This window comes from Rhinolophus sinicus, chromosome 1 (genome assembly GCF_057876585.1).
Source record: "Rhinolophus sinicus isolate RSI-liver-muscle chromosome 1, RSI-T2T, whole genome shotgun sequence".
Classification (NCBI taxonomy): domain Eukaryota; kingdom Metazoa; phylum Chordata; class Mammalia; order Chiroptera; family Rhinolophidae; genus Rhinolophus; species Rhinolophus sinicus.
Genome location: NC_142501.1, coordinates 201,409,984 through 201,433,993, shown reverse-complemented (window position 1 = coordinate 201,433,993; position 24,010 = coordinate 201,409,984). Strand labels below are relative to the sequence as shown.

At 36.6% G+C, this 24,010-nt stretch overlaps 1 protein-coding gene across 3 annotated transcripts in view; it reads right to left on the bottom strand.

Moving 5' to 3' along the window:
* KCNIP4 (potassium voltage-gated channel interacting protein 4) overlaps positions 1-24,010 on the bottom strand; it is a 1,020,161-nt gene that overhangs the window by 781,509 nt on the left and 214,642 nt on the right. The window contains exon 1 of one of the 3 annotated variants that reach the window (XM_019743873.3): positions 21,110-21,487. The exons of the other annotated variants lie outside the window; for them this stretch is intronic. Within the exon in view, the coding sequence (XP_019599432.3) occupies positions 21,110-21,197 (88 nt within the window). The 5' untranslated portion in view covers positions 21,198-21,487. Of the gene's footprint in view, positions 1-21,109; positions 21,488-24,010 lie in introns of those variants that run through there. 3 annotated transcript variants of the gene reach the window in all.

Below are 24,010 nucleotides of genomic sequence, written 5' to 3'. Positions count from 1 at the left end.
GGTGTGCAGCTCAGATAACTCTTACTCCAACAACGAGACAACAACTACCGCTTCCTTATTCTATAAATCAGTGGTCACCACAGTGGGTGTGGGAAGAAAATATTATAAAATATTGTGAACACTGCTCCTATTTATTTTTAAGAGATAATGAAGTTGCATGAACTCTGAACGAGCACATTGACTGTATGTCACTAATTCACAGATGTCCCCAATGGATGGAACGTTCTCTAGCGGCACAGGCTGTGCAGTACGGAACCATCACATAGCAGTTCACACTGTTGTTGAGAACAGGTCACACTCAGCACACTCCAATATCTTCCCGTTTGTGTGTACCTGGCTAGGTGGATGTATAGATCACACCACTTAGCATTATTCTATTCCAAGTCACTCTCATAAAAGAGACTATATATATACATTTTTTTTCATAAAAAAAAAAAATCTTGCATTGCAAACAATACTCATAATGCATTCCCAGGACATGGCAGAGGAGACTCTTCTTTTCTTCAGTGAGGCCTCGGTTTCAAGTCAGATGGCAGATAAAGGAAGTGATGATAGATCAGACATGAATGGGCCCCTAATAATGTGAAATTATCAAGATTTTATAGGATATTAGAGTTCCATTGTATATCTTAAAAATGAATTTCACCCTAAATGTATCATGTGAACTTTTAACAACCGCTGTGTTAAGGAATGGGTCAGAGAGAAAACACATATCACGGTTTATGAAGCAGAAGTCATGATGTGGTTCTTCCATTTTGATATACATACGCACGTGATAACTTTTTCAACCACTAAAAGCAAGTATAAAGTACGTTGAACTTAGAACTAAGTTTGAAACTGAAGTAGTATAGAAAAATAAAAAGATAAAATCATGATTTTCAAAAGTGATTAATGTAAAATCATATTATCCTTACTAAAGTTATTATAAATATTCTGTTAATATTACATATAAGAAATAACATATTCAGTATGTTTTCCTGGCATTTTAATAAGAGCAAAAGTTTGAGTTTTGTTAATTAATAAAAAGATTTAAATATTTATTTTATATCTATCCCAATATTGTAATATTTGTATATCTTATAATATGCACAATATTTAGTAGAGTAGTTATGTGTGTAATATATAAATAAATATGCTTTAACGAGTACATGCTATCTGAATCTATTTCTCTATATATTTTTAACTTGCAAGGCAGATAATCAACAATACGATGGCCACTATCATACACTGTGGCCATAAACAATATGATGGCCACAGTGTAATTATTTCAGACAGAAGTCAATGTTTGTTCTCCTCTTTCCATATGGGAACCGAAGAATGAGACTGGGAACATATAGTCATAAATAACCATTTTGGGGAAGGCCAGGTGGTTACATAGTCATTTTATGTAAACATCTAAAATTAGTCATAGGACAATGCAGCTAAAGAAGATACTACATCTCAAGTTAAGCAGTGCTAGTTCTAAAATATTAAGCAGAAGCATGGTCTCAGTAACATTAACCTTTTCTAAAGAATCTGCCTCAACCAACTAATCTCTGACAGCTGAAGAAGAAAGTGTTATACTGACTAATTCAGCAAACACGGAGGGAGGTTTATGAGGTCTACTAATCGGGTTTGACTTGGGAGCTAATGTCAAGGCTAGAACTAATGAACTCTTTTTTCATACACACACGCACACACACACACACCTCTCTCTCTCTCTCTCTCTCTCTCTCTCTCTCTCTCTATATATATATATATATATATATATATATATATATATATGTGTGTGTGTGTGTGTGTGTGTATATATACACATATATAATTATGTCTATAATTATATATATCATATTATATATATAATTTTATTCATATAATATTATATATAATATATTATATATGTAATTTTCTGTTTTATTCATTTAATTCTCATTTAGTTGTTAGTTCACTATGAGATAAAGGCTATCACTACCCCATTTTACAGACAAAAAATTCGGGCATAGAGAGATTAAATACCAAAGTCATATAAATATTGGTTGGAAAACCAGTTTGTGAATTTAGGTAGTCTGGTCGAAGAACCATATTCTTGCCTGTTACGCTGTTTCCTCAGGAAGAAACCAAGGTTTAGAGAGACCAACTTTCATATGTGTTTATAGCACTTTACTTGTATGCCATCACCACAATCTTCCCACTACTCATTTGCCAAACATAAAACTTCTTATGAACATAAACTCCAAAGTTGAAAAGCATTTGGGGTAAATTGTGTTGCCCCCTTTTTTAATCTATGTATGGAAAAAGGATTTATCTGGGGAAAGATGGAGATTTACAATGTAAAATATATGAGCTATTGGTCATTATAAAAATTATGCTATACCTTAGAAGATAAACTTTTCATGACAATTTTATTTTTAATATTTCTTAAATATGAGTTTTCTAATAGTCAATAATGCTATCTGTCAATTCTGAAATATTTGTTAGTTTTCTATGTAAAGTATGCATAACTGGTAAGATTGTAATTTTATTTCATTGGTAGAAAAATAAATAATCTTCACTTAGGATTTGCTACCAAGTTGAACGAGGTATACATCTGAAATGGAATGGCACCATCAAGCAGATTTCAAACAACTCACCAAGCATATTTCTTAATGCTAAAATATAACATTGGCATTAAATTTAGAGAATAAAATCAATCATATTTAACTTAAATTTTGTACCTTAACCTCACCTGATAAAATGATAAGTGGATAGAATCCTATGAATGGAAAGTTGCTGTTTTTCAATTTTTTAGTAGCTTGTTATTTTCCACTGGCTTAATCGTTTTTTGCTTTTAATAAAAATGAAATAAAAAATGGGTTACTCAGTATTATTTTGTTTCTATTGTTTTTCTTACAAGTCATATTCAGAGTTGACTAAGCAACATAAGTGTTCAACAGACTTTGATTTTATTTTTATCGCATTCCTCATAAAACTGATTTAGAAACCGAAAAATGTATTACTAAAATATTAAATTATGGAGTCAGAGTTTATTGAATTTCCAAAATCTAGCAAGAACAGTTGGCTATGAAAGCAAACACATATTCTTCAAATAGAGCCAGCCACATTTAAGAAATTCTTACAGGAATCTAGAAGATTCTGAACTGTCATGATTGATACCGTCAATTTTTCAGAAGCCTGTTTTTGGAAGACTCCTCCTTCTGCATGGATGCCCAATTTAATTCCCATCACAAAGTGATTTGGATTGACTTTAGAATTATAGTGGAGGCTGCGTAAATTTGGGGAATATTCCCACCATTGGCACAGTTAGAGTCATTTTCGACAAGGACATCCTTCCTACATTATCTCTGCTTCACAGAATGTTAAACACATTTCAACTGGCAGTAGAATCCAGTTTTACTCTTGGCTACACTTCATCATTTTCTTCTTGCTATTAATGGATCTGTATGATTTATGGATCCCCTTCTGCTAACTACTCATAAGCAGGGGTGTTACGATTTTTTGAGGTCTACACTAGAGTACCGGCCTGAAATATCTATGCTGCAATGGACCTGTAAAAATTAATATAAGACCCAGTCTTATTTTACTATAATCTAAGACCAGGTTTTATATAATATAACATAACATAATATAATGTGATATGATATGATGATATATAATATAATATAATATAATATAATATAATATAAATAATATGACATGATATAATATAATATAATATAATATAATATAATATAATATAATATAATATAATATAATATAATATAATATAATATAATATAATATAAATAATACCGGGTCTTATATTAATTTTTGCTCCAAAAGATGCATTAGAGCTGATGGTCCGGCTAGGTCTTATTTTTGGGGAAACAGGGTATGTTTTTTTTTTTGTGTTTTTTTTTAATCTGCTCTGTCTGCTGCAGATACCTTGAGTGTATCTTAAGCCTTAGGGATAGAGCGACGGGTAGGTGATTTTTGGAATAACAATAATGTTCTAGTTATCTATTGCCGTGTAACAAATTATTCTCCAATTTAATGTATTAAAACAGTATAAACATTTATCGCATAGTTTCTGGTGGGTCAGGACTTCGGAAGTAGTTTAGCTGGATGGTTCTTGTCCAGAGTTTTTTATGAGGTTGCAGTCAAGACATAGGGAGGGCTTCAGGCATCTGAAGATTTGACAAAGCTGGAGGATTTCCTTCTAAAACTATCCTCTGATACGACTGTTGTGAGAGGGAATCCTTACCATGTGGGTTTCTCTATAGACTGACCTCATGACATGGCCACTGGCTTCCCCAGAGTCATTCAGTAGAAGCTGAGAGTAACTACAGTGAAAGCCACAGTACCCTTTATGACCTAATCTTGGAAGTGGCATACCATCATGTCTGCTGTATTCTAATGATCACAGGAATCAACACTGGGACCCGTGGGAGGGCACTACATGAGGGTGTGAATATCAGGAGGTGGGGGTCATTGGAGGCCAGTAGCATTTACATTGCATCTATCAAGCTATAAATTGCTTTTCACAAATAAAACAACTCTGTGCAGCAAGAAAGTAGATCATTTAAATTAGCTGCCGATGGCCACGATTATTTAAGAGTGTATACTCAGAATGACTGAGAAGTGAATGTTATTTCACATCATTTTATTTATATCCTCTTGGTTATCTTAGTTAAGATATAGTAACTTTTATTCTGATACTAACCAGCTTAATCTTGAATAAATTATAATAATTACAGGGCTGATTTTTAAGAACACACATATACATAAAATACAATGCTTAATTATGAGGACAGAAAGTTAATTCAACTAGATATAAGAATGAAAATTTTATTTAAAAATAGATTAAAAAGGTAGAACTCTTATATAATATAGCATTATTGGACCTCATTCCAAGTCCTATGTTCTAAAAATTTAACATACTTCTGGCAAAATTTTACAGAATAAATATAAAAACAAGTGAGAGAGAAATGTTAATTCAATTTGCTACCTATAAAACTATGATTTGAATCTTCAGTAAGCAATTAATATAATGCTAATGTACATACTGAACAAGCCAATGATAATGGAGAATGAACTCTACTCCTGTGTTGTTACAAGTAAATAACCAACTTTAAATAGCTTTTTTGAAAGCTGATATCAGCATAAGTATTAAATACTATCTAATCCTTATCTGCATCCATCATTTCTACTTGACTGAGTTGTAGTCAATGTTACTGAAGAATCAATTAAAGTTGATATACAAGTTAACCAACAAGTTATTGGACACGTGATTTTATACATGGTTTTTAAAATCCCAACTCACTTTAAGGCACAGAGACACCAGCACATCTTCTTATGCCTTGCGGGGAGTGTTTGAAAACAGAAATGAAGATAAAACTATGCCCTATCAGCAGACACAATCTTTTAAACACTTTATCATGAAAAAGTCTAACAAATCAAATTTAGAATGAATATTAATGACTTGTCTGCAGAGTTAAAGTAATACTTACAGCATTTTGCTATATTTATTGAGTTAGATCCACATCTAAATCTGTTCTTAGAGTAATAACTAGAAACTTGGCCCTGACAGACACGAAAGTTCACAGATCAGGCAAGATTTGTATGTTGTGTGTGTGTGTGTGTGTGTGTGTGTGTGTGTGTGTGCAAGAACTCACTTTTGCTTTTTTCTACTTCTACATGATTATGCGTGTGGGCTTTCTCTACATATAATTCAAATAATCTTTCTAGAAGGTTCAACTGATCTGTACACTTCTGAGTAAAAGTAATTTTGAAGAGGTAATAGTGTATGGTGATCCTGGGGGCAATGTAGCTCGTAATGGTTATGATGAGTGAGTAATGTTCCTTAAGTGTTTTGAATATTACATTTTGAAGACAGCATGTTATCACCTTTGCAAGTTATCTTAGCATGCAGAGCTGCAGTACACGCCGCTGTTCCCAAATGCAATCTCCCACATTTACCTTTGAGAAATCAAGCTTGGATTGAGTCTCCTTACCCAACAATTCAAGAACTAGAGCTTGTCTTCTTGCTCTTATTCCCGAGGTTTTCGCCCTATACTGTACCACTTGCCTCGCAGGTTATGACAGCTTTGGCCCTGCCTAGAGAAGTTTTGGAAGCTCTGTCATCTATGGACCCCATTCCTGGCTATGCCATACCTGTCTTCTACCTAGTACCTACCTCCTGAGTGTGACTGTATCTGTGTAACCTGTGGATTAATGTTTTTAAAATAAATCAGTTTTAGCTAAATAAATGTAGCATAAAATTTTACAAAATCATTCTCATAAGAAAATTATTTTTCATAAATTGAAGAACTCCATAAAAACTACCTTCTAAATAAAATGTGCGTATGGTTTCAAAATTTAGATTTATACTCTTGCCTTGCTGAAGAATGGGTCTCAGATCTATTTTCTTGTTAAAAATGGAGAGTCACAGGTTTTACAGTGGTGATGAAGACATATTTGCAATAACTCCAGGATGTGTGCTGATGCTATCCAAAGTCTGAAAGAAAAGATTAAAAAGAGACTACTTCCCTATTATGTGATCGAACTGCTCTTTAATGCCAAGTCTGAGTGTCAGGTAACATCAGCTTACTTCTACCAATGTAGGCATCATACACTGGAGAATGTGTAGTCTAGACTCCGATAAAGAGAAAGGGGTTCTTAGCCTGAGAATGGAGTTCTAACCCAAGCATGACCACTGCATTCTTAGGTAAGTCTGGTCTATCAACAAAGCTATACTGAGACAGATGTGCCAAGCACCATGGCACTCAATGAACTTGGCCTCCTCTGCAAAAGGATGGGAATAGCCTCCCATTCCCATTTCATGACTATGGAGCTTGTGGTCTTCACCAGTTCTTTTCATTGTCAACATTTGTGACATTTTTGTCTTAACTTTTCAGAGTTAGGGAACTTTTGAGGCATAATATAACAAATATAAAACAGAACATATGAAATTAATTTTATCATCTTCCTAACTCAGTGACCTGACTGTAAACTTATGAGTGATATTCTCAAAATTAAATCATGACCTGGAGAAGTCATCCTCAAATCTTGTCCAAAAATGACTCCTCCCTTGGAATTCCTAGTGAGGCTACTCAACCACCTCTCTGTTCTCCGTAAAGAATGATTATTTTTAGATGAACAGGAGATGTACTTTCCACTCCTCATTGCAGCAAAGATATTTCATGCTTCTTTTAACTAGTTCCAATTCAGAATACAGCTATGTCTGTCTGAAAGTTTCCGTCAACAGAAATATATATCTTCAAGGAACATTGTACTTTTTCATGTATAAATAAATCAGCCCTGGATTTGAGGTCTATGTTATGCTATAACTTTTTCTTTCTTAAAAAAAGATTTATAAAGTTTTAGCCCACTCTTCCTATATTGGGAGTGTTTTGTGTTTTATATCTAACATGTCAAGATATATTTTATAAATACTTGCATTTGGAAAGATGGGACTCAATAAATTTAGAAAATATATGTTACGAAGCAAACTTGTATAACTTTGGACATAATATATGAAATACTGAGTATTTCTTTAAATATATCAGCTAAGATTATATAATTAATGTACTAATGACACTTGATAACAATGAAGGGTTATTTTTAAGGACGAAGCAATATTCTCTGTGAAATATATAATTGAGATTATTTACAGAACACATAAAATTGAATTAAATGTCTTTTCACTCATCAATCTTCCAAAATACATATTGGAAGAAAAATGACTCAAATATCTTAGCAAAGATAATGGAAGTCTATTGAAATGCTTCAAAACTAAGGTTGAAGATACAGATTATGTAAATAGCTCATAGAGGGAAAAAAAGAAATATGAAGTTAAAAGGTTTTTGCTTTTGACCAATAAATGCTAATGAAACATGTGACAGATCCAGCCTGGGACGTCCTCAGGCCACTTACAAATGACTGATGGTCTTCTTTTGAGTTCAGATTTTCCATATTACACATCCAAAGGCCTAAACTGTAAAAGGCACCCAACCTGATTCACTTGAAGAACTCTAATTTTACTCAGAGGGTATATTATTAGAATACTAGTATTCTAGCACGTCAAGATATTTTTAAAGCTGTTTGAAAACTGCTATATTATCACAGAAGCTTCCTCACAGACACAGAAACTAGAAAAGCTGCTCAATGTGTTCAGGGTGCTCTAGAATCTACCTTTTTATTGTCCTCATCTCTCCATTTCCAGGCCATCAGCATGCCCTGACTTGGGCATTGCAGTCAGTCCTCTGCAGCCATCTGCTGCCAGTCGGGCTTCTCCTAAAACATCGCTAATCTCTGGTAGCACATCTTGCTCAAAGGCCTGCGTGATACCCTGTTTCACTGCAATGCGTTCCAACCCCACGTCTCCCCAACCCTTCACTGGGTCAGTTCTCCCAAACACTCTGCTTCACTGGCACTGTTGTCCAACTCCCACTACATCTCACTGCGCTAGTCCTGGTCAGAACCACCATTCTTCCCACCAGTTTCTCTCCTGGACGCTGCCTGGTACGAGTCAGACAACGCACTCTGGGAAGGGTTGGAGGGTAAATATTCTAGGCTGTGCAGGCCGAGAAGTTTCCCTTACGACTCAGCTCTGCCATCGTAACACAAAAGCAGCCACAGGTCATATGTAAGTGAGTGAACAGAGCGCCACTAAAATATTATTTCTGGATATTAAATTTGAATTTCATAGAAGTTTTCTGTGTCATAAAATATTAGTTTTCTTTTAAATTTTTTTTTCACTTAAAAATGAACAAAAAATTCTTAGTTAATGGACCATACAAAAAATGGGCAATGGGTTGGATTTGGCTATTGTTAGCCAACCCTTCCTCTACCATACACCTCAAAGGAGCAGCCAGTGGTTAGCATGATTCAATGTAACTCCTGCGCAGAATCCTACAGTGGCTCTCGGTTCCACTCAGGTCCTCCCCATGGCCCATGAAGCCTCATATACCCTGGTCCCTTGTGTTTCTCGGCCTTTATTATGTCCAATTGCTCTCGTTTTGCTCTGCTCCAGCTAACTGACCTGCTTTCTGTTCCTAGAACATACTGAACACAAGCCTGCCTCGAGGTCTTCACGCTGGCTGGTCGCGCTGCCTGGAATCTTTCCTCCATATAGCTCCACAGCTCTCTCGCTTACTTCAGGATTTTGAGCTAATGTCATTCTCTCAAAGAGTCTATCTGATCACTCTATTTAAAATTGTAACCACTTTGTTCTGGGCTGACTGTGTCCCCCTAAAATTCATATGTTGGTGCCCTAACCCCCAGTACCTTGGAATGTGACTGTATTTGTAGGTAAGGTCATTAAAGAAGTGATTCCATTCAATGAGGCCACTGGGGTGGCCCTAATCCAATCTGACTGGTGTCCTTAAAGTTTGGACACATAGGAAGATGTCAGAGACATGTTCTCTCAGAGCAAAGGCCAAGTAAGGATGGAGTGAGAAGACCGCCATCTGCAGGCCAAGGAGAGAGGCCTCAGAAAAGAAACCAAACCTGTGGCACCTTGACCTTGCACTTCCAGCCTCCGGAACTGTGAGAAAATACATTTCTGTTTTCAAGCCACCAAATCTATGGCATGTGGTTATGGCAGCTTTAGGAAACTAAGACACACTCCAACCTCCACAGACCTCCCAAACCTGTTCAGTTTTTACCCAGCGCACTTACCACCTACTAACATCACCAATGTAATATGGTTCTTATCCATCTTCCCATGACAGGAAAGTAATGATCTTTTGTTTAAGTTCCCAGGATAGTGCATATCAGAGAGTAGGCACTTAACAAATCCCTGCTGGATAAATGAAACCTAGCAATACAGTTATCTTTGCATATCCCCTTCCTCCGTTTCTTCGCTCTTCTTGGGAGGTCCCATGCCAAATCATCATCTCCAAACTCACAGCTACTAAAACCCAGCTCAAGTATTTCCTCCTCTAAGGCTGTCTCTCTTGCCACCAACACAGATTGGACTCCCCCTGAATTCTTCTAATACATGGTCTGTACCTTTCTCCTAACACTTAACACATTCAAGTCCGGAATTAGGCCTTTTTATATATGTTTTAACTCCTTTACTAAATGTGAAGTTTCTTTACAGTGCAGCATCTTCAAATTGCTCAGCATACCCTCTCATTGTGCCAGGAAAACTAGAGTCACAATAAATATCTGATGAGCATATGAACATTATTAATATGAAAACATCTCTCACTGAACAATTCCATTGCCTTGACAATTACATCTTAAGTTTTCATATTATTTGCATAATTAGCAAAATCTTTGCAAAGGTGACACCATCATGGTCCCTTCTCTTGAGCCAAGAAGGGAAAGTAACTTGCCCATACTGTTAATGATTGGTGAAGCTGGGTATCAAACACAAGTATATCATTCTATACAGGTCAAGACCTGGAGTATACGGTCTTGCAAGTAAAAAGGAAAACAATGCTTCCTTTGAAATAAAAATGTTCAGTGTCACATTACATAGAACGACAATGACAGGAGACATGTAAATCACCTAAACACTTAGAGGCTTGAATGTGCTGACTTCACAATTGCAATGACTGCTTTTCTTGTTCTGAACTCTGAATATGCAGTCACTGTTTGTTCTTTAAATTTATATACTAACTCTACATTTTTAAAAAATTCATATTTCACGATAAACTACTTCTACACATTAATCTTATTTTATCAGTAATGACTAACGACTTAAAACAAATTAATGAATTATATTACATAAATTTGGCTTTCCTAAAGATATGATTTTAATATTTATGCATACTTCCCATCTCCTTATATTTCATAAAGAATTTAAGAAATCGGCAGGTTCTTAATATTGACTTCTGAAGCAGATCATTTCTACCTTTCATTGTTGATGGGTTTTTCTGTGTTTTTCTTTAATTCTATTAGACTTTATATCCCAGGAAATAGGCAAAATGGATACCATTATTAATTTTACCCCTTGGTGAAGAAAAAAAATCTTTACTTAATTACTGATTTTTTTAAATGTAAGACCTTTAGACTCATGAATTTTTAGCAAAAATATCTATGTTGCGCATAAAGAAGCAATATATAAGTTATCTGGCATTTTTAGGTAGGAGAGGATTTCTGATAAGAGAGTATTAAAGCATAATTAAGTATAACCCTTTAAGTATACAGATTTTAAATTCTATCATTTTTGAAGGAGGTCTTTGAGCCAGATATTCTATTTGCTTTTTGAAAATTTTAAATTGATATAAACTGAACACAGTTTGACCTTTTCTGAGGAATCCAAAACAATTGGATGGTGTTCATTGCTATACCTTGCACTGATTTATCAGTGCTCAAAACAGGGCTTAGGATTACCTGAATGGGTACTGGTGCCAACTACTGTCCTTAAAACTGCTGGCTCGGAAAAGAACCCGGTGGTAGCTTGAATGGAGATCACTTAATTTTTCTCATGAGGACACAGGTTTCATGAGAAGAATATAAATTGTCCCAAGGTCATCTGCTCCAATGTTACGATTTAAGCCCCGATCTTCCTGGCTGCCAACCCCAGGTGGTGCTACCATACCAGGCCCCTACCATAGTATGGTTGTGAGAACTCCGTGCTTCTGGAATGGAATGGAATGGACTAGTAACAGGGCTAATGAAGTGCTCGTGACCTTGGTAAAATCACTTGAGTAAAAACCCAGGCTTCAATATTCTCTTCTGAAAATAAAGAAGTCGGATAAAACAATTTTATGCTCTATGGAGATTTTTCCACGCCTATGATCTGATTATATATCCCAACTTAACTATTTATATAACTACCATGATATACATAATATTGTCTTTATTGTTGGCTTAGAGTTGTGTACTTTCACTAATTTGAATTTGAACAAGCATCCTCACCTTCAAAGATCACAGACTATGCTTTGCTTGGAGATAGGCTGGAAGAGCGTCATCAAAGGCTCATTTGCATGTATTTGGGTAGGTGCCCAGGAGTTGGCTCTGTAGTTTTTCCTTGTGGAATTTCAGTAGACAGAGCATAAAACTCATCTTTAAAGTTCTAAAAGCCTTTTATAGGACTCGCTTCATAGTTCTTTGAAGCCTTTCAACTTTTGATTGGCTCAGGGAATTAAAAGATGGTTAGGAAACGCTTTCATGTATACCCCATAATAAAACAGACTCTGTGTGTCCTGATGACATATTATAGAAGCTGGACATGACTGATGTGATAGGCTCTGAGGCTCTTATCCTAACCTGGTGATCCTGCAAAACGCAAATCTCCCCATTGTTGAGGTGATAATACTGATCTAGGGGAACTTACAATTTTCTCAAAGTTATAAGCAAGATGGAAAAGAAAACCACAGATGGAAAACGTTATCAACTGAAATCCTAATAAGACATATTTTTTTGTAATATCCCTAAAATTACAGTACATCCAAGGTGGTATCTTTTTGTTTCCAGCAGGATTACTATAGTTAAAGGTTAGAAGAACCTATAAATTTCAATCTTATTATTTTAAAAACATTAGCATGTATTTTGTTCAATGTAGAAAAAAATATACATACATAGACATTTATACACAAACAAAGGAAACGAGCTAGCACCTCCTCCTATTTAAAAGTGTGCATTATACCTTCCTCTGTGCACAATTAGCGATAATTCAGACTTACTTCCAGGGCTTTGGATTATCTACAATGGTTTCTGTAATGGGAAGAAGTACTGCGCAGAGATAAGAAAGCAGCAGAAGCACAGCAGAGATTAAAAGGAGTAGCTAATGTGACTGAGAGCAGAAGTGATATAGGCAAAAATCACAATCCTACCAACTTTGGGGAAGAAATGCAGAAAAACAGAGGCAGGGGATGCTGTAGCTTTGTCCCCTAATAAGCCCTGGTGTACAATTTAGTCATTCACCCAATGGCTACTTACTGAACACTTACTATGCGCGAGGCAAAGTCTAGACACTGGATTGCAATCATGAACAAAACAAACATGCTCCTTAAAAAGGAGTTAGCATTCCAGTTAGGTAGACCCTTGGAAATAATGTAAATTAGTTTAACTAATGGCAATTTCTATGGAGAAGGTGACATATGTCTCAGTTTGTCTGGGACCATCTTAGTTTATGCCTCTTTTCCTACTGTGATCATTAAGATGGCCTCCTGTTGCTCTCAAAAGTGCCCCAGTTTTGGTCACCCTATCAGTAGAAGAAATTTCAAAAAGCTGATATAAAGGAAAGTCACAGTGGCAGGGGCTATTTTGGATTGGACGGTCAGGAAATTTTACTTTGATGATAGTTGAGCTGAGAATTTGTCATCACACAGCTCTTCAGAGTGAGTTTGAGTTTGTGGTGGGGGAACTGTGTAGTGAAACAACAATACCATTTGAATTCTGACAAATCTAGTTTTATGTTAGCCCCACCACATCCTAGATTTGGCACCTTGGGATAGGTTCCCCACGGGATGCTAAAGTGGTTATACCTCATGTCCGGCAATGTGATTAGAAAGAATCCTCCAAATTACAAGAAGGAAGAAGCTGATATGTACTTAGGATATCATCCCACGAAACTATTTTTGAGCAGAAACTATACAGTAAACACTGTGTTAAGGTAAAGCTGGAAAACTAAATGTTTTTTATGTTTTTTACAAAATTCAGATTTATCTGAGATACGACACCAACACCTGAATCTATTTAATAACACAGGGCTGTCAGGTAATTCAGTGTGGAGCAGTCAGGGATAGACAACTCGTAGGAGAGCTCAGAAAGGAATGAAATCAATGCACATCGGAGGGTGAAGGTGCAAGGGGGCAAGAAACGGGATCTGAACCGCTGCTTCACTGATGAAATGTAACACTGACTACCTGATCACTGAGGAAGCCACAGAATGATTTCTCTGGATAAGGAATAAAACCTTCTGGGGCGGGGGGCTTCCCTGGGAGGGTCTGCAGCAATCTGGTAGTGTGAGCAATTGAGCTTTTTGGTGAAACTTCCTCATTTTACAAAATAACCCCACTGATCTCCTCTCTCCCAATTGCTTTCTCACCGTCCTCATCTGGCTGCCCTCTCTACAGGCTCTCCCACTCTCATTTTTTCAGAGAAACATATTTTAAAGGCTTATTGCCTCATCTAGGTTGTCCATTGTCCTCGCCTCTCCTTGGCTAAAACCACAAGAGACAGTTCTCTGCATTTGGAAATCTTAGCACATGTTGGTTTGCTGAGTTAACTGTCTCGCATGTATTTGCTCTGCAGGCAGAGTCAGTGTGGGGGCATGTGAGTATCATGAAGAGATAGCTTTACAAAACCACGAGTCTCAGCCCTTAACAAGCACTTATTAAATGTTAGTTGAATGAATAAAAGGCAATCATAGTTATTGAAAACTAATAAAAGGCAAAAGAGTTTAAAAATTGCAGCCATTTATATAGGTTACTCTCTATTTATTCCCAATTACCAGGCAGCATAATAATGATTAGGTATCCAATTACCTTTGGAGAAAATTTAATTTGGAAAATAACATAAACAGAACATCCTATAGATACCAGATCAGTAATAATGACAAAAGTTACCGTTTGTTGACTGCCTGCCAGCAACAGAAATATATGTAGGAACATCCCCGTTTTACACAGGAGTGGACCCTGCTCAGAGCAGCTGTGTGACTGTCACAATCCTAGGCTTAGCAACAGGGCCGGGATTCCAGCCAGAGGCTCCAGCTCTCCCCCTATGTGTGCTGTGGCCCTCCAGAAGCCTAGCTGTGGATTGAGCAGAGAGAACAGCTCTCTTGTAACACATCCTTGGAATTCTTGTTTCCATCTCTAAACGTAATAGATTTATGTTATGGTCATTAAGACTGTGATGAAAAGACATTAGAGGAAGCAAAACAGAACCAGTTAGTGAGCCAGACATGAGACACACAAAGAACAGTGTCAAATGATGGAATACTTTTTATGAATTTACTCCTCCAAACAAAACTTGACCAAGTTCTCCCCCCCCCCCCCCAGACCACCCATTCAGTTCTTCTCTCTGACTCATGCTCCCTGAAAGTAATGATTCCTGGGACCTCCTCAGCCATTATTGGATTATATGCTGATCTGCTGCAGAGTCCTATGCATTCACTTTTTAAAAAGGAAAGTGAATGTTGGTCCCAAATAAGGAACACCTTGAGACATTCTAATGTTATTGCAGTATCTTTACCAGGCAGGAAAAATGGATAATGTTAGGCATAGAGCCACACTTTGCAGAGGCTTCATAAAAACTAAGTTTGTCGAATTTTTTGGCATATACTGCAAAATATACATGGCCAGTTGGACTTGCTTTCTTTCACAAATATATAAGGGAAGCGTCTCAGATTCTAGCCCTTCCCCTCCCAACCCACAATTGTATCCTAACGCTGGACAAAGGAGTTTGGAGAGAAAAAATATACTTTAAGAAACAACCTCCACCATCAAACCTAGCAAACATAAGCCATAACCATGTCATGCTGGGTTGTAAGTGCATCTTCCTCTACAACACACATCCCATTGTTTGTATGTGCCATTTAAGTGGGCTGGCTATAGTGACATCTCAGAAAACTGAGTCCATTTGTTTGAAGGTGTAGGTTTATTTTACTTACAAAGGGTAAGAAACACAGAGAAATTCTGGAAGGTAGCTATGTGGTCAAAGTAAACGGTAAACAATGATGGTAGAAGATGTGGTAGAATGAGCAGGACCTGACAAGTAACTCAGGGAAATGGTCAGCTCGCTCATGCCAGTTTCAATATCTTTTGAGGGGAAGCAACATGACCGATGCTAGTCATTTTAAACAAAGAAAACCTCGTCAGTGAGTGGCAATACATGTGGTGGGTGAACATAAAATAATAAATATGGCCATGAGGATATTTCTCCTAGAGTAGTTTTCCCACTGGCTTCTAGAATTGAGGTCACGCAATTGGAAGCACTAGTGAACACAAACATCTGATGGTAGGAAGAAGGAGAAGACAACAAGTTTTTTAGTTTGATTGTTTGTTTTTTGCATTTGTTTCTTTTTTTTTGTTTTCTTTCCTGAGCTCCCTTCTTATCAGGTCTCCATGGGTTCACTGTGTCCCTGAACTAAAGACCTCATCTCCTGTCAAGCAGACCTCTCTAGGCTTTACAAACAGCTGCCATTCCTTCCTCCTCCAGTGGTCGCTGTCACCAGCTCCCAAATACACATTAGTTCTTGTTAATTTCCGTATACCCTGTCCGCATACATAGTCCCTTTATAAAATTATTTTCCTGTTTGTGAGCGCTCTCTTCCGCCAGGAACATAACTGATACATATCACAATCAATACATAATGTCCTCAACAGTGTTTGCCCTGTATTGTGAAATTTCAATGTTTCTTCTTTAAGTACTTAAATGAAGCACTGATGTGTAATTGTTGAAGATTCTAGTAGGAAAGCTTTATTACCCTAACCAAGAGGGCAATGCAGCTCCTTCTATGAATATTAGCTCTTCCCTTTAGACCACCTGACTAATTTTATGAGTCAGCTTACAGATGAGTTTTACAAATTTCATATATCTAAGACTGTGAGATCAGATCACTGCTTGCTTTGAAGTTTGCACAATGATAAAAGTCAGATTTCTCCTTGGCAAAGTTTTAAGCCCTACAAGTTTACCTAATATATTACTTATGGTGGTAAAAAGATAAAACACAAGGTTATCAAACATTAAGATGCAGATTTCCTTATGCAATGAAGGGGTGACTAATCATCTGCATATATAGGTGTTTTGTCCTTTGAACTCAGGGATTCTTGTACCAGATTTAGCAGCAACTGGCAGATTTGGAGATGATTAGGCAAAATACTGAATCCCTCAAAATATCCTTACTCCTAATTGCAAGTTAAACTCATTAATAGAAGACAAAATAATTCTTCTGATGAAGTTTAAAATGTAAACATTGCTGGGAGGAAAAAAACAAAACAAAGCACATATTCCTTGGCACTCAAGTATGTACCTCATCTTTTTTTTTTTGCTTTCTTCTTATCCAAGGTCAGGTTTCAATAGACACAGCACAAGAAAACTGTGTCAATGGTGGCATTTTATGTGCATTTCCACAGCGCAAATGTCACATAATGCTATAAGCAATATAATCTCAGTTTATTAGCAAAATTTGAATATTGAAAAATAAAAATTTAATCAAGAAGAACATACTTTCAGAGCTGGTAGGCCAAGTGAATAGAAACTGTTTATTCAATTGTTACATGTCAGGGCCATGTGAACTGGGAAACAGAAACACCTGTCATCTTTCACCAGCAGAAACTTGAATTTTATGAATTTTTAGTTATGTGAGGTCTTCCAAAACATACCGTTTGCACGAGATGTGTCTGCCCTGTGTTAAAATAAGGCAGGGATGGGGGGACAGAAGAGGAGATCTGAGGGGACTGAAATGTGATCCTGTGATTTGTAATCAGGACAGGGAGAGAAAGGAACAGAAAAAGGAAGCGCAAATAGCCAGAACCAGGCTTCCTTGGTTATCTGATTTTGCTAAGCGTCACCCTTTATTTTCTCTTCACACTTCAACAATACCTAGATCTTTAATATCACTCTCACTGGGATTCGCTTGATCCACAGAAACGCCTACAATAACAAAGATGGAAACCACTCCATGCAAACTTATGAAACGAAGCCTCGCAAGCTCTGTCTTTGAACCTAAAGTTCTCTACTTGACGAAATGATGAATGCTTACCTCATGCTTTTAATATGTAATTTCATTACATTTGAAATACTTTAACCCACTAAACAGCAACTCAATGTTTTGTGTTTTTTGTGTGTGTGTGTGTGTGTTTTTACGTTGCTTTTGTTCCCCACACCTGGAGCTTGCGGTCTTGAAGCCTGAAAGAGGTTGCAGGCCATATCCATCCCAGACATATATTCTGAAAATATATGCTAATAGGAAAGTGCGTTCAAGTCTTGATTTTTCAAGAAAACTATGCACAGAGATTTGATAAATGTTCAGATAACCTCAACATAAGTACCGTGAAACATTCCTATACTAAACTTCACACATGAAGAAGAAAGAGTTCTAAATTTGATAACAGTGATATCACTCATCCTTTCTTCATGGCTCAGCATTGATAAGATAGGATGTTCTGTGGGTTCCTAAAGTTCACAAATTGACCATGAGCAGAGTAAGTCTCATGGTCCTAGTGTCATATTACATTCTTCACAAATCATCTCTATTTCTCTAGCTGTACAAGAAGATATCGGTTACCATGAGCCCCACCTAGAATTGAATGTAATATGGTACATGAAGATGCAGGTTGCATGCTGACAAGGAATGAGGATAATTGATCCTGTATCGGACCTCACTCATTGAACATGATAGCCATTAACTTGTAATACTTGTATATGAATTTCTGAGATTTATTATACATAACAAAGGATCTTTAAAAATGCTTATTTTCATGACATGGAAAGCCAATATACACATTCGGAAAATCCACTCTTTGAAAAGTGATTTGCTATGATAAAAAAACGTAAAATAAGTTCCTCGTAAAATGAAAGTATCTTATTTTATATCGACAAATCTTTACCATTGAATTTTCACTCTCTAACATAATTATTATCTTAGGGGAAAAAATCACTAATTAAATAACTTATGTATAAGCAATCCTAGTCATTGCCAAATGTTATATGAAAAGCTGTCAGAAAAGAAAATTGTTTTCCTTTCATTTGTGATAACACTAATAAGACATATCAAAAAAGAATTTTGTGTCCATAAAAATGTCTTTGCACTTCAAATTTTCTATGTCTGTGTAAAGGATGGGCATTTTGTATAAATGCAAGGTAACTGCCAACAGTATAGATTATGTATTTCAGAATTAACCTGTCTTCAATTGTAAAACCAAATCGCTATTTCCTCAGAACAGATCTTTAATTGGAAAAGTGAGGATAAATGGCTTGTTGATAAAATGAAATAAAAATCATCCAAGGCATATTTGTACTTTAAATTTTTGATAACTACAAAGACATATGCTGATTGTTCAGGACACAATTAGCAACTGCTCCCATAATCCAACCTTAAAGCAAATTTTTAAAACTAATTCAACTCTGCTTCCTACTTCTTCATTAATTACTAGCTGAGGGACTTGAACGTGTCCTAATGAATTTTACATTAGATTCTGCAATATGAACAGTGTATATTATCATAGCTTCTAGTAAATATATAAATTGGCTTTTCCAAGTTGCATTTTGAACAGTTATAAAGATTCTGGCTGGATTTTACAACATTTAGTATTAGAGACTGAGCCGAAAAGAATTTTCACCAAAAAAACAAGTTGCTGTAATCGTATTTCCCAAGTCATAAATCTATCTTACTACTTTATTATAATCTGTGTGTCCTATTTCTCAAAGTTCTCTTTTTTTTTTCCTCCTGTGGCTCAAACAGAAGAGAAGGAATCCCATCTATAGTGATTTATAAATATGCATTAAATAAGGCTTAAAATATTGCTGCTATACGAGCTTTCTATAAATTTCATATTATAAATGACCATCCAGTCATTAAACCTCTGTACTTTAGAGTTGATACTTGTGGTTTATGACTTCACAACCATTTACCATCCTCATAAATTTTTTTGAAATCAAAAGTTTAAGAAAACTATTCACAAACAGACTGAGCAAAAGAGGCACCTCACTGTCCCTAACTCCAGGAAGAAACAGGGAGAACCTTACAATTGCCTTATCAAAGAGGAAAACACAGACTACCATGGAAACCTTATGGACAGGTTTCGTTTATAAAATGTTTCTCTAATTTCATAGCAGGATAAAAGATGGCACATTGAATTGTCCAGTGAGACACGATACCACAAATGGCACATCATCCTTAATTGAATATTTAAAGCAAATATTGTATGGATATTATTGATCATATTGATATGATAACGCAAAGTCATAGTGATGGGAGTATCTTAACAGAATTGTAAAGATTGGGTGAAAAATAAAACAGCTCCAAGTTAACAAAAGTCAGGTACAGACGCTCAATGATTATTCTTAAAAGCATCAAAAGTCAGTACAATTTGTACATCTTAAAAATTAGCATCTGATAACATTCCTATTATTATTTAGTAATACTTAATAATGCTCTCAAAAATAATTTGATTTTCACAGTTATTTTCTCAAAATTGTTTTTCCTTACAGGTTGTCAACATAATCATATATGCAATTGTGTTATTAACCAGAGAGTTTACTTCCTAGAAAAAATGGTGTTCATATTAATCTTTCAACACTGCATTGTGGTGTATAGGTTTCATTATGAAATCTTTCTCATTTAGATTAAGGAAGACAAATATAAGTTGGAAACATAAAGCTGACACTAGTTCTTATGGCCAGAACCAAAGTACAGTATATTATGTCAACTAAGCTTTGCCTCTCAGAAGTCTGATGGCCCATTAAAAATATCTATAATCAGAGTCAAAGCAGTTTTGGTTACACCTGTCACTATCTGAATGACAATATAGTCTAGGAATTTCATTGGCAGCAAAACTGCTGGTTTAAGCTTATAATTTTAGGACATCTTAAAAACATTTTCCTGTTACCAACACTTAGATTCAAACAGAGTTTCTACTTCATTGTGCAAATTTTTAAACATTGAAATCCATTGCGATGAAACAAATATCAAACCTTCATGGACATTTTACTCTTTAGCTGTTTTCACATTTTGCAAGGAACTCAGAAATCCAAAAGAAATGCCCTTAACTCTTTCACTGACATGCTCTATGACCAAATACTAGAAATAATCTGTGGGTTATAATGATCAAAGAGTTCTAGAGAATTTCTAAATACCTGCAGAATTTCTAAATACAGCTATGTGATTTTCTAGCAAACTGCAGCAAGCAGGAGAGAGGGAAAAAAACCCTCACACAATCAAGCATTTAAAAAAAAAATCTTTCTACTCTGCAGACACTGCTTCCTTCGATTGAGGCACATTTAACAGCAACACTGCCAAAAAGACATAAAAGATACATCCATAGAATCCAGTTCTACCCTAAATGAGAGCTGCACTGCACACAATTTTAGAAACATGAATCTCAGCAAACACAAAATTGTATTTTATTGACAACATTAAAAACAAACAACACAGAAATAGTGAGGCTTTCCTCTTCCGTTGCAACTTCATTACCATGCTCTACCAGCCTCTATTAAAAAAAAGGAAAAAAAAAAAGAACACAGTCATTACCTGTATGAAGAGAACCTGTTAATAGTCTGAGAAGGTACTGGGCAAATTTCAATATTTCACGTTTACACCGCTTTCTACAGCCACTCATCTTAAGCAACAAGATATTCCTCTGAGGAGAGCCAGAAGTCTTTGCCAATAAAAAAAGACAGTCTCTGAGGGGAAACTTCTGTCTCAGTTTGTGTCACAGGCTGCCTGCCTTACAACTCCTGTGGAATGAGCTGTTAGTGCTTGAATCAGAAATTCCTTTAAAAAGCTAGAGAAGCCGATACAGAGAGAACCGTAACACGTTGGTGAGAAAGGGCTGCTTCTCAGAATGGTCACCAAGTTCTCCTGTGGCAACAGATAGGCTGCCAGTTCACACTTGGAGTAACCCACTGTGGTTCAGCTCTGCACCCCCTCTCCAGGAGCGGTGGCAACCTCACAGACCATTCAGAGGGAGGCGGGGCCTGAGATGCTAGCTCATCAATGAATCAGCATGTAAGCAGGTGAGGGGACAGATGACAGGTCACTGGGGCTGAAACCCTTTGGAAACTAATAAAAGGAGTCTGCGAATGCGATGCAGCCTGCTGGGGGAGCATCTCGGTCCAAGGCTGTGCAAAATGATTCCAAAAATAAAAGGGAAGTCGGAAAGCACACTCTTCAAGGTCAGACATCAGACAATTCCCTGATACAGTGTTAATCAGATTCACAAAGCCTAAAATGCTGGAAAGGCTCACTGGGGGAGCTGACCCTGATTCTAAACAAAGAGAGTTGAAGATTTATCACCCAATGGATGCAATGCTGTTTTTGTCACAGATAAATATATTCCACTTCATGGGCACAGAGGTGGAAAATGAGCTGTTACCGAAATCTGGCTCTGTTTTGTGCACTGTCCAGGCTCAGGTATTTGGAAATTAGGGGAGAATCATTATTTCCTTTAAAATACAGTCGCCTGGAAACCACAACTCTTAAGTCCCTATGCTTTGCCTCCAGGCAACTGAGCTCCAAAACTAATTTGCTGCATTAGCCTAAGAGAAAGAAGTGCCTCAGCTTCTTCATATTTCTAAAAGGCAACATGCAACTCACTAGCTCCCCGCCAAGTGACTTATTTTAAATTAATAGTGAGAACAATTGCAAGAGTTTGCAATTTTCACAAAGTCCTTTTCTTTGAAAAAGACAGTGTTATGGAAGTAGGCAGTGGCTTTGAAAGCCAGAAAACTGCAGGCTTGCCTCCTCTAAAGGGGCCTGGTTTGCGTGTGTTTGTTTTCATTCTTAAGTGCTTTGGGCTGGTTCTGGATTTGTCTACACTCTAATTTATACTCCTGGGTTTTTGTTTATCTGTTTTCGCTTGCTTTGTATAAATATAAATATACAGATTTAGTACACGTGGGATGTGCGTCCTCTATATTTTAAATACCTAGACAGGCTTTTTTATTTTTGACAGTGATAAGAATTTTAGTTGGAACAAAAATGTCCCACCAATACTAAATACTATTCATGAAATGATGTTCTTTTACAGTAAAGGAAGCATTCCTGAAATCATAGACTTACACAGATTTAACGATAACTCACTGTCGTCTACAACTCTCCCACATTCTCACCAGACACTGTTGCATAATCATTTAATGGGATCATGAAGCACGCTTTCCAGAAATTCTCAGAACTTCAGTTGAAAAGGTCAGAGATAACAATTAGATTAATATACAAAGGTTAGCCCCATACTTTTTCAAGTTCTTGCTCCCATGCATTTGCTGTAAGGGATAGCGTTCCTAAGTTTCAAACAGGCAGAAGAAACACACTACTATAGTCCTACTGCTGGGCTAATTATTTTAAAGCTTCCTTTCTTAGCCATCAAATAGGGATCAGAATAATTCATTCATTTGTTGGAGAAAGAAATAAGATACAGGTGTTATTAAGCATGGCCCTTTCATTCATTTATGCAGACATTATGCATTGGGTACTTGGGATGTTCCAAACATCGTTCAAGGTGCTGAAGATATAGCAGTACTGAAGAAAGACAAAACCCTCGTATTCATGGAGCTTGCACTTCAATATAGAAAACAGCAAATTAACAAGAAATAAAGAAGTAAACATCACACATGCATAAGTGCTGTGGAGAAAACTTAAATCAGGTCGAGAGAATAAAAAATGAGTTGGTTGACCGGTCAAGGAAGATATCTCTAAGAAAAGACAGTTCAGCTGGGATACAAATTACAAGAAGGAGCCAACTATCAACCATGAGATGTTTAGGGGAAAGAGCACGTCAAGGGGAAAGCTTCTGCAAAGACCCAAAGCAGATAATGAGCTGGGTATCTCAAGGAACAGAAGAAGGATGTGGCTGCTGAAGCATACTGAGCCAGGAGAGATTTATAGGAGATGATTTCGAGGAGGGAGACAGGGGCTACTAGCCAGGGCCTACTAGAACGCAGGGCATTATAGCCATGGTAAGGAATTTGGATTCCAGTGTGTGTGTGCTGGCTGGACGAGGTCACTCCAAGGACTAGGAAATTGTATGATCTGTCTGCTTTGTAAAGGATGAATTGTAGGGGAGGAGGAGTGTAAGAATGAACTTAACAGTGAGGGCATAAAGTGGTCTAGGTGAGGAATTATGGTGGCATCACCTGGAGAAGAAATAAGAGGTGGTTGGTGCTCAATATATTTTGAAACAGAATTAGTAGGGTTGGGAATAAGGAAATGAGAAGAAATAAGGATGATTTAGTTTGGAGTTTGAAAAATTAGATGGACAAATGTAATGAGTTGATGAATTAGAAACACGGTGGGTAGGCTACGGGGATTAAGAAAATAAAAAGTTCTACTTTGGAGATATTAGAATTAAGACATCTTTAATGTACTCAACATTTAAGATGTATTTTTAATTAATCCATTCATTTAATAATGCCTTTTTTAAAGGATGCTATCACT